The sequence below is a fragment of the Diuraphis noxia genome, unplaced genomic scaffold (genome assembly GCF_037042655.1).
Source record: "Diuraphis noxia isolate RWA-SAM2 unplaced genomic scaffold, SU_Dnox_SAM2 contig0004, whole genome shotgun sequence".
Classification (NCBI taxonomy): Eukaryota; Metazoa; Arthropoda; class Insecta; order Hemiptera; family Aphididae; genus Diuraphis; species Diuraphis noxia.
The window spans coordinates 68,721,734-68,736,249 of NW_028301714.1; the positions used below are offsets into that span (position 1 = coordinate 68,721,734).

Sequence of the window (14,516 nt, forward strand, 5' to 3'; positions counted from 1 at the left end):
GTTAACTTAAGATCAACTTCTACTTTTTAATATTACCAATTAAGTTAATTTTGAATTTTCGTTTAATCTAGAATATATTTTAGTCTATAACGGTTCGTCGATTTAAAATTCGTAGAATATTAGAAAATATTGTTGGAAAAAAAAAGAAGATATTTTCGTAATTATTTTTATAAATAACAACTAATATGTTATATTAATTAAGTAATAAAATAATAAATAATAATTTATAATATAGAGATAACATTGTAACAATGAGACATTTTGTCGCCCGTATGACCATCTTATTATATTATAAGGTATATCAATAAAGCTACGAGCTCACGAATCACGTTTAAAGCCGGATTCCCACGACTGGTGTACTTGCCAAATACGCCAATAATTGTACATTTGACCAGTGCACGAATATGGTGCTCACACGTCTGGCGTACTTGACAAGTACGCCAATACCGGAGCAATAGTGCAAGTAACCAAGTACACCTGTTGTCTGTTCCCATTGCTGGCTGTTATACGAACCGGTCGTGGGATCAATAGTACAAGTATATTGGCCGTTCCTTTGACTTGTGTCACATTTACCGACAATCGCCGGGAACGACACCAGTGACAAATAATTGTACAAGTATGGCGATCCGACGGCATGGCAAGTAACCACCAGTGCCAAATATTGGCCAAGTACACCAGTCGTGGGAATCCGGTTTAATAATACCAGGCTTGTTAGGTACTCATTAATTATTATTATTATTATTATTATTACTTAATATTTATTAATATCTGATTTTATAATTTTTATGATTGTCGATTATCATGAACTGTAACCATTTTATTACAAAAATACTTACCTACCTATAAATAGTGGTTTATTCAACTACATTTGTGATTTTCACTTATTTTAAACCTTTTCAATGCATTTTTTTTTTTTTATTAATTTGGCTTATTAATTGAAGTTAAGTTAAGTTAACAAAATTTGTTAACTTAACTTTAAACTTGATTGATGTATTAAAAATATGTTAACTTAACATTTAATTTAATTGAACAAAAAACATTTAACTTAACTTAACTGAGTTAAAAAAAAATTACTAACTTGCCCAGCCTTGAAATAAAGTACAATGCGTTAGAAATATATTTTTTTTTTAAAGAAAATAATACATTTAGTAGGTAATATTAATTAATTAATATTATAATCTCGTATCACAAAAACGTCAGTAAAAAAAAAAAAAATATTCACAATAAAACACACAATATGCTATGTATAAAAGTACAATATTAAATTTAAACAGAATCGAAATATAATATTTTTGCTAATTTTATAATATATAGGTACCTAGTTTATTGGCAAAACATTATTTTAAATAAATTCATTAATTATATTAAGTAGACAATTTGTTTGGCCTAGTTATAATATTAATTTTTAATCATTATAAGTATAATAATGTATATTTAAGCTTATGAACAATATATTTACATGTTATCCGCGCAGCATGTTTATCTGTGTGTTCGAGAGGCAGAAGACGTAAGACGCATTCTTAAACTTTAAGTTTATCAAATTTATTTATAAGCTTTTCAAATATATTTGTGATGCAAAATGCACACTATTCATTTGAGTAGATATATTGACTTCTGCCTGTTAAACTACTCAGATAAAAATCCGACGTTACAATAATAATAATAATAAATTTCGTTGCGTTTCATCTGGGAAAGCATATGAGCACTGGATCGGGCTTAGTTAAAACGAAATAATACGAGTATATACAATATCATATATTATATAGTAAAATTGGCTGGATCATTTCGTAGTTTTATACCTAATTCTTAAAAAATTACGAGTGAATGGAAACGGTGTGTGGTGCGTGTTATGCACAATATAAAATAAATGTTTAAAAAAATATTCGGAATTCATTATGTCTGGACGGTTATAATATCCAATGTAAAAAAGAATATAAAAGTTATATAAAAATGCAAATGCGGTGCGTATCGCAAACCTTTATGCCGATAATTATATTATTTATACTACCTACATATATGGATAGTTATGTTTACTAATTTTCTAATCGTATTATTAAATTAAATTAAATTCAGTTGCGTAAATCCGCTTGGAAAAAATTCGATGTAAACATATAACGTTCTTTCTAGACTTAGTGTCTTACTACAATAAATAACTAACCTATTTTTTTCAAATAAACTAAAAGTAATAAATATAAAATACTCATTAGAACCAGTCTCCAATGTTTTCACGATGGCATACCATGTTTGTCTTTTGTTTTTTCGTCGTTATGTGATGATGGTATTTATGTTTTAAGCAACGTAATGCCGTGAAAGTGGACATTTCGCGCGATGTAGTTAAAAATTAGAAAAAATAGTAAAAAGGTAAAATAAAAAAATTGACGGTCGTCTACTTTTGGTTCTTGTTGCTCAAATTATCGTTAACTGTGGTATTTGGCACTTTTTCGTTGAATTTTTTTTCCTTCTTATTCATCTCCTCTTTTGGTCGATCGCTTCGGCCATCATTTTTCTAAGCAAAGGCTCTGGACTGCAAGGCTTAGGATCGCATTTCATTTTGCCGTCGGCACCGCATCTGCAATACCAAAATAAAGCGGGTAAGTCATGGATGTCGCTTTGCTGTACAGTAGGTTACAAGTGGGTTAGTAATGGATGGAATTAAATTTGAATCCAATGATATTATATATCATTGTATACGAAAAACGATTCTGAGCGTAGACGGTTTATCTGTGTAAGATATATTATAGATTATTAAACATTTTCAAATCTTAGATGTAAAAAGAAAACATTTTTTATGAATTTCTAGCATAAAATAATTTACGAATTTTCGTGATTTTTACATAATATGTTGTCAAAATTCAAACTAAGAAAATGGATCATATCCAATAACAATTTTAATTTAAATCAATGGGCTAAATAAAGATTAAATAAACAAAGAATACACATTGAATTGAGATAATAAAGCTAATTTAAAATTTGAAATATTAGATAGGTATGATATATATATATATGACTTACAATAGAAGAATATGAATCATCTCCAGTAAAATTAATAGTGGGTAATATTATATGTAAAATAAGTAAATCTTCCATTAAAAATCTAACAAGGTGTCATCTACATTTCAAGAATTTAAAAATTCCATTAAATAAGATTATAAGTTGAAATGTAAAGAATCGTTAGTCTTCAAAATCCCCAATAAATATTAGGGTTATATCAATATCTTATCTAGTGGTATAAAATTGTATATTGTAATATAATATAATGTATAGGACTACCTATAGCCTATATATTATCAATAAATGTATTAACATTACCACTCAGAATATAAAACTGGATTAAGCATTCTATGATGACATACCAATTACCAATATAATTAAACATGATTATTGTATTCAGTGTCATATTATTTAGCACCTTTTTGGCCAGAACGCAAGATATTTATAGTACCTAGGTGACTACCTAAGGCCCCAGGCCACGAATGAAAGAAATTTTTCAGTTTGGGAAAAAACCAAAATACAATAATAAGTACATATTATAAGTAGATATTATCTATCTTGCGTTAGTAAATTATTATACTAACATAATTTAATATGACATTGAAGGTATTTACAAATTGATAGATAATTAAACTATACATATTCTCAAATTTTAAATAATGATGGTGATGAATAAAAATATAATTTTTCTATGATAAAAACGAGAGGTATAAAGTACCTTAGTCAGTTTAAAACAAATGCAAATATTTCTTGACGATAACCAGTTGACAATAATTCAAACGCACTAACTATAATAACTTAAAATTATCAACTTGATTGAAATAATGAAATAATTAGAAATTAATTTTAATTTAATTTTTAAGTTTTAAGTTTTTAACTGACATATAAAAATTATAAAGTAAGAACAATAATAATAATAATAATAATTATAAATAAGTTTTATTACTCTAAGGTAAGAAGTGACAAGTGTTATCAATTATCGGATTATCAACAAACAACCACATGTTAGAATTTTTTTCTTTTATTAATTTAATAACTACAAGTTTTTCAGTGGTATTTTAATTCATCAAATTAATTCGTTAACGAATAACGGGTAATTGGCACTAGCTAATATTTTAGTATTTTGAAAACATTAAATAATTTTAAGATTATAAAATATTATAATATTATCATGGATAAAATAATTTGATATCACAAAACACTATTATCGCGGTCTTAGATTATATCACAGTCGGCACAGTCTTGGACCGTGGATTGAACATGATATTAAAATCTAAAATTCTAAACTCTTCGTTTCTTAGATAAGAAATGCAATTGCATCATAAATAAAAATAATCTGTAATTGGTTATAATATAAAACGATATACGGATATACCATATACGTTCCGTACTGACTACTGTATACTGTAAAAAATTGATAATTCGATACCCAGATTATTAAGGTCGTACAACGGTAGCACTTTTAATACTATTTACTGTTGACATTTTATAAATTAACGGCAATATTCAGATGTCCATAGTTCCTTCAATTATTAACACATTAATGTAAACAACTCGTCAAAATCCATTAAAAATTAATCTGAACACGAATCATATTTTAAAAATATGGTTTCCATTTGAAGTTTAAAAGTTACCCCTCAAAACTACCCATCCTAATTAATAAAAAAAATATTTAAAATCAAATTAGTATAGATTATATAATTCAAAAAGGTTTTCACATAGGTAATTTTTCCCTAATTTAAATATATCATGCTGAAATCTGCTGTCACATGAAATTTGGAACACCCTGTACATATGAACTATAAAATTATAACCAATCATATTTATTTCATGACTTACTAATACGCAGGTTCTATTACCAAGAAAACGTGCAGAAATATAAACCAAGAGTGAGGGGAAGAAAAGTCAAAAGTCTGATAATACATCGACCACAGCGAATGGGCAACTCCAATAGTACCAATATTAAAACCAGACGGCACGGTTAGAATTTGCGGCGATTATAAAATAACAATAAATCCGGTATTAGAAGAGACTGAATACCCTCTTCCAAAAATAGAACATTCATATGCAAATATTAGTGGTTCAAAATATTTTTCGAAAATAGATTTAAAAGACGCATACCAACAAATGGTTATTAAACAATTTGATCGCTAATATACCACTAATAACACACATAAAGATTTATTTAGCTATACACGTAACCCTTTTGGAATAAAGTCGCCAGCAGGGGAGTTTCAAAAAGCTATGGAAACTTCCACAGCAGGTCTTGAGGCATAGGTATATTCCAAGATGACATTATTGTTGCAGGTTCCACTATCACAAAGCACAATGCTCGTTTAGACAAATTACTAAATGTATTGTCAAATGCAGGTTTAAGAGTAAAGTTGAATAAATGCAAATTTATGCAAAAGTCAATTGAATATTTGTGTCACAGGTTAGACGAAAATGGTTTACACACACTAACAAAACACACAGATGTTATAAACGATGCCTTGTCTCAGAAAATAAATTGTTATTCAAAAATTTTCAGAAACGATATGTATTTTTAAAATTTTTTTAAACCATGCAGTCTGTCAACAGTAATGTAGGTATTATACTATTATCATACCATATAAATAATATCAATATTATTTTATTTAGACTCACTCCAATAATTTTTAGCATATGTCAAGATGACGAAAACGGAAATATTTGACCTATTTGTATTTAGATATAGGTACTCACATGCACTCGAGACAAGGACCAGAAGCTATTCCCACGTCTTCACCCACTCGGTAAGCGTGTCCATGGATAAGGCACCCGGTACGCCTGGCCGCCCCTCGGTAAGCGTTGGCGAAGAAATGTGGTGGCACTACGGTCGTGGTTGAAGTGGTAGACGTGGTCACGTTAACGGACGTAGCCTGGGCCACCGGACACTCGTAACGTGGACAACAGAAACCTTGTATGTTCTCTTGGTAACACCCAAATATTGGCGGCGGGCAGCTCTGTTGCAGGCAAATTATGTCGCCTCGGAAACAGAAACAGAAATCGCACGGGTCGTCCCTGGGTACTTGCTGGGCAGACACGTATATCTTGCCACTGTATCTGTTTCAATAATTTTTTAAATACCATTAGTATGTATAAATATATATTTAACTTTTTTTAAAAGTCGATATCAATCAATGTGCGTAACTCGAAAACGCATTCGGAATAATTTTCACGCCCCTATGCTTATTTATTTTTACTATCCCTTCTATTTTATAAATGTCAGATGTTGATACTAAGAATTAATTTTATAGGATTTATTAAATATTTTAAACAAGAAAAAAATTAACAAAGAAAAGTAATTACTATCAAAATGTCAACAAAAGCAAAAATCAATAACGAAGTATCTCAAAAAGTAGAAATAATTAAATAGATACAAATAAGTAAATGGTAGAAAAAATCAATTTCGAATGAATTATTGTGTTGTATATTTGAGATTTAATGATTATAATAAATTATAAATGGTCATTCGACTACAACACAGTCATTGAATAGTATTTCTTGCTAATAAATTGAATTATAAGAAAATTAAAAGTCATGACTTACCTGCATGTACCTGACCCGTAAGATGCATCGTTATCATCGTCGTACTCGTCGGGGAAACCTTGATCTGGTTGTGATGGCGCTTCGGAGGTAGATTCTTGGTAGAATGGTTTTTGAGTCCACGTAGACTGCGGAATTGGTGTGTGCGAAGGCTTCTGGGGGTAAGTTGCAAGCGGAGCGTTTGTAGAAGGGTTGAACGCAGATAGTTCCGTGTCAAGAGGTATGTGTACAGCACCAACGGTTTCCGGCCGAGGATTTCCATTAAAGTGGCTATTGACGTTTCCTCCTTGGTTAGGTGGACGGAACGATGAACTGCTTAGTTCGCTGAACCTATTGTCATTGTCGTCTGGAGTATTGGCTTCTGGCCGACCGGTCACCGCTACTTGTGATGGAACTTCCGCTGGCACATCCAAATCGGGTGTATTCTGACTATTCGCGTCATCTGGTTTCATTTCTGCGACAGGCTTGTCTACTGCAGCTGTGTCTTCCACAGGCCCCTCATGATGTTCAGACGATGGTGAACTGATCTCGAGCGTTTTGTTGTCATTGAGCACCACAGCTATTTCCGGTGAGTTGATAATTGGTTTAGCAGCGTTCTGACTATGGGGAAGAATTGAATCGATAGGAGATTCCGGTTCGTTATCGTTTGTCAAGTCCTGCTCACCGGAACTCGGCAAGTGTTGCGTTGTCGGAGATTTTATCGGAGTTTTACTATCGTCAACTGCCGTTTCAACTAGAGGATACTTAGAAGGTAAATCGGTCGATACTTCTTGGTTGGCAAAATTTACTTCAGACTGTGGCGAAATGTTTGGAATTTGGGTAGCTTCCACTACTCCATCAGCGGTGTTTTCGAAAGATGGCAAAACGTTTGATCCCGTCGTAGCTGAGGGGATTTCTGGTGACATTTCGTTCACTACATCTGTTTGTTGTGATTCTGGCGGAGCATTAACACTACTCACAGTCGTTTGAGGTTCGTTATTGTATTGATCCTGTGGAGAATTTTCTGGCACGATTGTTGGTTGATTGTTGTCTTCGAATAATCCAATGGGTTGGTCCGAGGTTTCAGTAGGTTTCGATGATGTTTCTAACGAGTTTTTAACTGCGTCCTTAACCAAGTAAACCGACGAAATGATATCATCGATACTTGTTGGTCTCAAACTACCGACGTTATTATCAGAAATCATAGGTTTTTCGTCTGCTACAACCGTGGGTACTTGAGTTCCTACTTCTAAAGGATTAATTTCACTCACGGACAAATCAATTACTCCGTCGACGGGTTTCATGTTGGAATCTTCATTGGTGGACGGATTATTATCTACTTCGCTTGCTTTATTATCAGTATTCACTTGTTGTTGATCTAAAGCAGAATCGCCAGGCTTATATGTAGTGGCGGTTATCGATATGTCGGATTCGGAGTTTTGCTCTGGTCTATTTTGATCACTTGTAGGAATTACATTTGTTACTGCAGGTTCATAGTTCTCAGGTAATTGGGTCGACGGTACTAGGTCTTGGGATTCGTTAATCGTGTTGATTAATAAATTCTGTTTTTCAATATTATTTATTGTCTCTGGTTTATTCGTCACTGATACGTCATCGGTTACGTAAGATATCGTTGTAGAATCGTCCTCAGAATTTTCCGTTGGGTTTTGGTTTTTAATTGGATGATTGATTTCAGTCGGTTTATTATTTTCTGTTAGATGATCACTTTCAGTTGGTTTAATGTTTTCTTCCAGTTTTTCATATTCTTCTGGTTTATCACTATCGACTGGTGTTTCGTTTTCCAATGACGGATTACTACTTACAGGTTTTTCGTTGTCTATTGTTTCAGAATAAATAGTTGTTACTGGTGCATCCTTTTCACTATCTGTAGATACAACATCTTCCATAGGTTTATATGGGATTTCAGTATGTTCTGAAACTTCGGTCACACTAACACTATCTTCAGAATTTATATTAGAGTTCGAATCCAATTGTGATGGTGCTAATGTGTTGTATTCTTGTGAAATTTGAGGATTGGAAGTGCTTGAAATTTCCTCGTCAGTATGCGTTTTTTCATCATTTACTTCACCAGGCTTATCTTCTAATATCACAGTGGATATTAATTGAGGAGAACCAAGTTGATTATGACTATCAAATAACATTCCTTCTATGCCTCCTTCTGTAAAATAAAAATGATAAGGTAAATTTTATTTATAACTAATATTGTATAATTCAGTTTGATGATGCTCAAAATATTTAAACAAATCGAACACATAAAAAATTATATATATTGTCATTTAATTGCTTACCACACATATATGTTGGGCAACACCACGATTCGTTTCCTGGGTGTAAAGGTATACAATTTCTATGTTGAGGTGGTGCAGGTGGGCAGTTTACAGAAGTACAAGTGACTATACTATTTAAACACTCGCATTTTTCATGACATGGATTAGATTTTGGAACTTCAGCTTTATGTGCATAAGTCACAAAATCGATCAAACAGCTTCCCTCTCCTGGAACTCCTGGTTGTACGTTTTCATATTGTTCTGTTACCGCGTCATTATTTTTGTCAACACTATATGTCGTTACTTCATTTACAGAATCAACTGGTTCGTTCGTTATGTTCGGTTCCTGGGGATTCGATGATTCACTATAACCTGATGTTGTTATATCTATAATGTAATCAGGCGTTTTTGATACGAATGGCGTATGAGCATTCTGCGGGGTTTCGGATGGTTTTCCATCAACAGTAGGGTTGATGTTTAATATATTTTTTTCTGTAGGTGACTGAGTTGCATATAATTCAGTTTCAGTATTTGAATCTTGATTTATTTCATTAGGACCTTCTGGCTTATATGGTACATTAGTACTCGCCTCCACATCGTTGATAATATTAATATTTGGAGATTCTTGGATAGGGCTATTCGTTGAATCATCACTCACACTGTACTGAGTTGATGCTTCATTAGAGGTTATTTGTGATACAACATTTTCAGGTCGATCACTGTTTACGTTTGTTTCAACAACATTCGATGGATTTACCTGTGAAACGTTTTCAATCATTTGTTGACTTGTAGGTGAATCTGTAGATTGTACTACATCAGCATAGCTATTTGTTGTTATTGAATTGTCTGTATTATCTACATTTCCTGAAATCGTTTGAATAGTTGCACTTCCGATTGAAATGTCTTCATTTGTATCTTTAACTGGTTTTCCATTGGATATTTGTAAATTTAAACCAGTTTCTATTTTATCCGAAGAAGGAGTAACATTACCCACATTATTATGATTTGGTATAATGCTCGTGGCCAAATAATTTTTATTATCTAAGGGAGTATCTGGGTACACTGCTGTTTGATCTACAATCTTGTTGACATCCTCGTCTTGTGATTGTTTGTGAGGAGTGACGTTTTCATATTCATTGTTTTGTTCTGGGGCTTGCGTAGGAATAGATTGTTCGCCATTATTATCATACAATACAGGCGATTCAGTTGGTGCTTCAGAATTTTGTACTCCGTTTATTTCGGTTGGTATATAACTATCGGAAGATTGATCTAGTGAACCGTTTGCCGTCAAGTCGTTTGGTGTTTTCGTTTCGTCTTGTGTTGTTATTGGTGCACTAGGATTAATAACTTGAGGATTTGCAGGAATATTATTATCAGCTATTTGTAGTTGTGGTGAATAAGTGGTAAAATCAGTCGCGTGTTCGTCAGAAGATGATGGATATTTATTTGTCGACGCCTCTGATTCAGTCGAAGTTTGATGTACAATTTGGTGGTCTCCCGTATCAGCATTAAATGAGCTTTCGTACTCTTCTCCTGAATGGCCGTCAATTGGTTGATTTTCATGAGATGGAAAATCATCTACCGATACACCATGATTTGTTACTTCCGTGTTGAAATCATAATTTATTCCAGACGTTGTCGTAACGGTTGGTTCCAAACTCACCGGACTGTTTGATCCAAATTTGTTATCGTTATGTTCAGCATCGATAGGTAATTTTTCGTTAGGATTAACCGGACTATCTGTTACTATATCATTGTTCACTTTGTTATCTACTGGCTTAATGTTTATTGCATTTTTATTATTTTCATAATTTGCTTGTGGCACCACGTTTTGGACTTCTGTAACTGAAACAGTGTGACTTGATAGTAATATGTTGGTCTTATCGGTGGTATCAGTAAGTGATGTTTTGTCATCAGCTGATGGTTTTGGGACTTCAACAGTCTTGTCTTCGTTATTTTGTGTCGAAGAATATTTATCACTGTTATCGTTTTTATTGGTTATTGAAGTAGAACCGTCACCTTTAACTAGATTATCAGAGAATAATGGTGGTGATGTTGGTGACACGACAAATATATTATTATCTTCGTTTGGTTGTACTGTTGCTGCATCATTTTCTGAAGCTACTGGTGCTACTGGTTGTATAGTTTCGTTTTCTATTTTAGGAACATCCGTTGGAGATATATTCTCTGACTGAGGACTATCTTGGTTGATTTGTTCTTCAGATAGCTTATCAGATTCTGGTTGCTTTTCAGCTCCCGCACTACTGTCCAATAATGGTTTATTTTGTTCAGTCGGTTCATTTTCTACTTCAGGAATTTCCGTTGAAAATACGTTCTCTGACTGAGGACTATCTTGGTTTAATTGTTCTTGAGGTAGCTTATCCGATTCCGGTTGATTTTGTCCTCCCAGATTATTATCCACTTGTGGTTTATATTGTTCAGTGGGTTCGTTTACAACGTTAGGGATATCAGTTGGAGATATATTCTCTGACTGAGGACTATCTTTGTTAATTTGTTCTTCAGATAGCTTATCAGATTCTGGTTGCTTTTCAGCTCCCGCACTACTGTCCAATAATGGTTTATTTTGTTCAGTTGGCTCGTTTTCTACTTTGGGAATTTCAGTTGGAGATATTTTTTCTGACTGAGGACTAACTTGGTTTAATTGTTCTTGAGGTAGATTATCAGATTCTGGTTGGTTTTCAATTCCTGAAATACTGCCCAGTAATGGGTTATTTTGTTCAGTAGTTTCATTTTCTACGTTAGGGATATCAGTTGGAAACACATTCTCTGACTGAGGATTATCCTGTTTATTTTGGTCGACAGATGTTTTATCAGATTCTGGTTGGTTTGCAGATCCTGAAGTACTGTCTACTACTGGTTTGTTTTGTTCAGTTGGCTCGTTTTCTACTTTGGGAATTTCAGTTGGAGATATTTTCTCTGACTGAGGACTATCTTGGTTTAATTGTTCTTGAGGTAGCTTATCAGATTCTGGTTGGTTTTCAGTTCCTGAAATACTGCCCAGTATTGGGTTATATTGTTCAGTAGTTTCGTTTTCTACTTTAGGAACATCAGTTGGAAACACATTCTCTGACTGAGGACTATCCTGTTTATTTTGGTCAACAGATGTTTTATCAGATTCTGGTTGGTTTACAGATCCTGAAGTACTGTCCACTACTGGTTTGTTTTGTTCAGTAGGCTCGTTTTCTACTTTGGGAATTTCAGTTGGAGATACTTTCACTGACTGAGGACTATCTTGGTTTAATTGTTCTTGAGGTAGCTTATCAGATTCTGGTTGGTTTGCAAATCCTGAAGTACTGACCACAACTGGTTTATTTTGTTCAGTAGGCTCGTTTTCTACTTTGGGAATTTCTGTTGAAAATACATTCTCTGACTGAGGACTATCCTGATTATTTTGATCAACAGATGTTTTATCAGATTCTGGTTGGTTTGCAGATCCTGAAGTACTGTCCACTACTGGTTTGTTTTGTTCAGTTGGCTCGTTTTCTACTTTGGGAATTTCAGTTGGAGATATTTTCTCTGACTGAGGACTATCCTGTTTATTTTGGTCAACAGATGTTTTATCAGATTCTGGTTGGTTTACAGATCCTGAAGTACTGTCCACTACTGGTTTGTTTTGTTCAGTAGGCTCGTTTTCTACTTCGGGAATTTCTGTTGAAAGTACATTCTCTGACTGAGGACTATCCTGTTTATTTTGGTCAACAGATGTTTTATCAGATTCTGGTTGGTTTACAGATCCTGAAGTACTGTCCACTACTGGTTTGTTTTGTTCGGTAGGCTCGTTTTCTACTTCGGGAATTTCTGTTGAAAATACATTCTCTGACTGAGGACTATCCTGTTTATTTTGGTCAATAGATGTTTTATCAGATTCTGGTTGGTTTTCAGTTCCTGAAATACTATCAAGTATTGGGTTATTTTGTTCAGTAGTTTCGTTTTCTACTTTAGGAACATCAGTTGGGAACACATTCTCTGACTGAGGACTATCATTATTATTTTGTTCTACAGGTGTCGTATCAGGTTCTGATTGGTTTTCAGCTACCGTGCTACTGTCCACTAATGGCTTGCTCTGTTCAGTAGATTCATTTTCTACTTCAGAAACTTCAGTTGGAGACACGTTCTCTGACTGAGGACTATCTTGATTTATTTGTTCTATTGGCGTAGTATCAGATTCTGGTTTATTTTCAGATCCCGAAGTACTATCTACTACTGGTTTATTTTGTTCAGTAGGTTCATTTTCTACTTTCAAAATTTCAGTTGAAGATACATTTTCTGACTGAGGACTGTCTTTGGTATTTTGGTGTATAGGTTTATTATCTGATTCTGGTTGGTTTTTAGTTCCTGAAATACTGTCCAGTATTGGTTTATTTTGTTCAGTGGATTCGTTTACTACTTTAGGGATTTCAGTTGGTGATAAAATTTCAGAGTGAGCACTGTCTTGATTTTCTATTTTGGGAGGATTTTGATTTTCAATGGATGCTTTGTCTGGTTGTGACGTAGTGTTTGAGTTTTTATCGTTATTACTTGCTGTAACAATCTCTTTTTCAAATACAGCAATATTTTCAGTAGTGATATCTTCTTGAGGATTATCTTGCACGTTTGAACTCTGTATACCACTATCTACAGAATTATCCGCTGATGCAACTGGTAAATTTGTTGTAATACTGTCTTGAATTGCGGGTTTTTCTGGAATTTCGTTATTATTGTTTTCTTGTTCATTTTTCTTGGAAATAGTTGGAGTAGTAGAAAAAATTGAGTTTTCATTTGATGAAGGATCAGATTCCGGTAATTTCATTGATTGTGTTTCGTCGACTAATGTTGGTGTATCAGGTTTTTCTGTACTATCATAATTAGGTTGTACAGATTCTGTACTGACAAAGTTTTCCTGATTTGTTGAATTTGACGTGACACTCGCAGTTTCATGCTTATTGCCTTCGTTTAATTTATTTGAACCATCACTATTTGGTAATATATTCATTTCTCCTGCTGAATTTTGATTGCCTGGAGTATCATCAGACTCCACATCATTTCCGTTGTCTTGTTCGCTTGTTGGTTGGTTTTCTCCTAATTTATTGTATATATCTTCATTTAATGGGAATTTTTCAGCTTCGTTTTCGTCTGAATCACTAAGTGAAATCGATTGAAGCGTTGTTGTGTCATACAAGCTGTTTGTTTCGTTTGCTGTAAAATAAATTTAAAAAATACGCTCAAGTAAATACACTGATAATTCTGAAATTGTTTTTTTTTTTTTTTTAAATATGTGCAACCATTAAAATTAAATAAATAAATATTATAGGCATGTATCACATACCACATTGATAAGAAGTTGGGCAACATTGACCAGCCGGTGGTGTTTCCGGTGTGCAGTCTTTTCCTCTGAGTGGTTCACCACAGTCTTGAACTGCACATACGATATCACCTCTCATACAATAACAATGTTCGCATGGCTTTTCTGAGACCATAGCAATAGACTCTCCATCTCGGTAGGTCTCTTCGTTAACTTGGCAATCAAACGGCGCCGAAGTAGTGGAAAATACTAGTCCTCCATTGATTTGTGGTGTCGATGTTGTAGATTTTTCACTTTCATAATCTATATAAACGTTCAAGATACGATTAATATTACTGCTAAGGAAACATACACGCGCTCACATAATGAAATGTAAATAGTATTTTATA

At 33.4% G+C, this 14,516-nt stretch overlaps 1 protein-coding gene across 2 annotated transcripts in view; it reads right to left on the reverse strand.

The window, feature by feature from the left end:
• Positions 1-1,094: 1,094 nt before the first annotated feature.
• Positions 1,095-14,516, reverse strand: part of tnc (tenectin) — a 74,365-nt gene continuing 60,943 nt past the window's right edge. For both annotated transcript variants that reach the window (XM_089225160.1, XM_089225159.1), the window contains exons 8-12: positions 14,152-14,430; positions 8,847-14,021; positions 6,562-8,716; positions 5,716-6,075; positions 1,095-2,569 (exon numbers count right to left, since the gene is read on the reverse strand). In XM_089225160.1, coding sequence (XP_089081286.1) covers positions 2,467-2,569; positions 5,716-6,075; positions 6,562-8,716; positions 8,847-14,021; positions 14,152-14,430 — 8,072 coding nt within the window. In that variant the 3' untranslated portion in view covers positions 1,095-2,466. The remainder of the gene's footprint in view (positions 2,570-5,715; positions 6,076-6,561; positions 8,717-8,846; positions 14,022-14,151; positions 14,431-14,516) is intronic.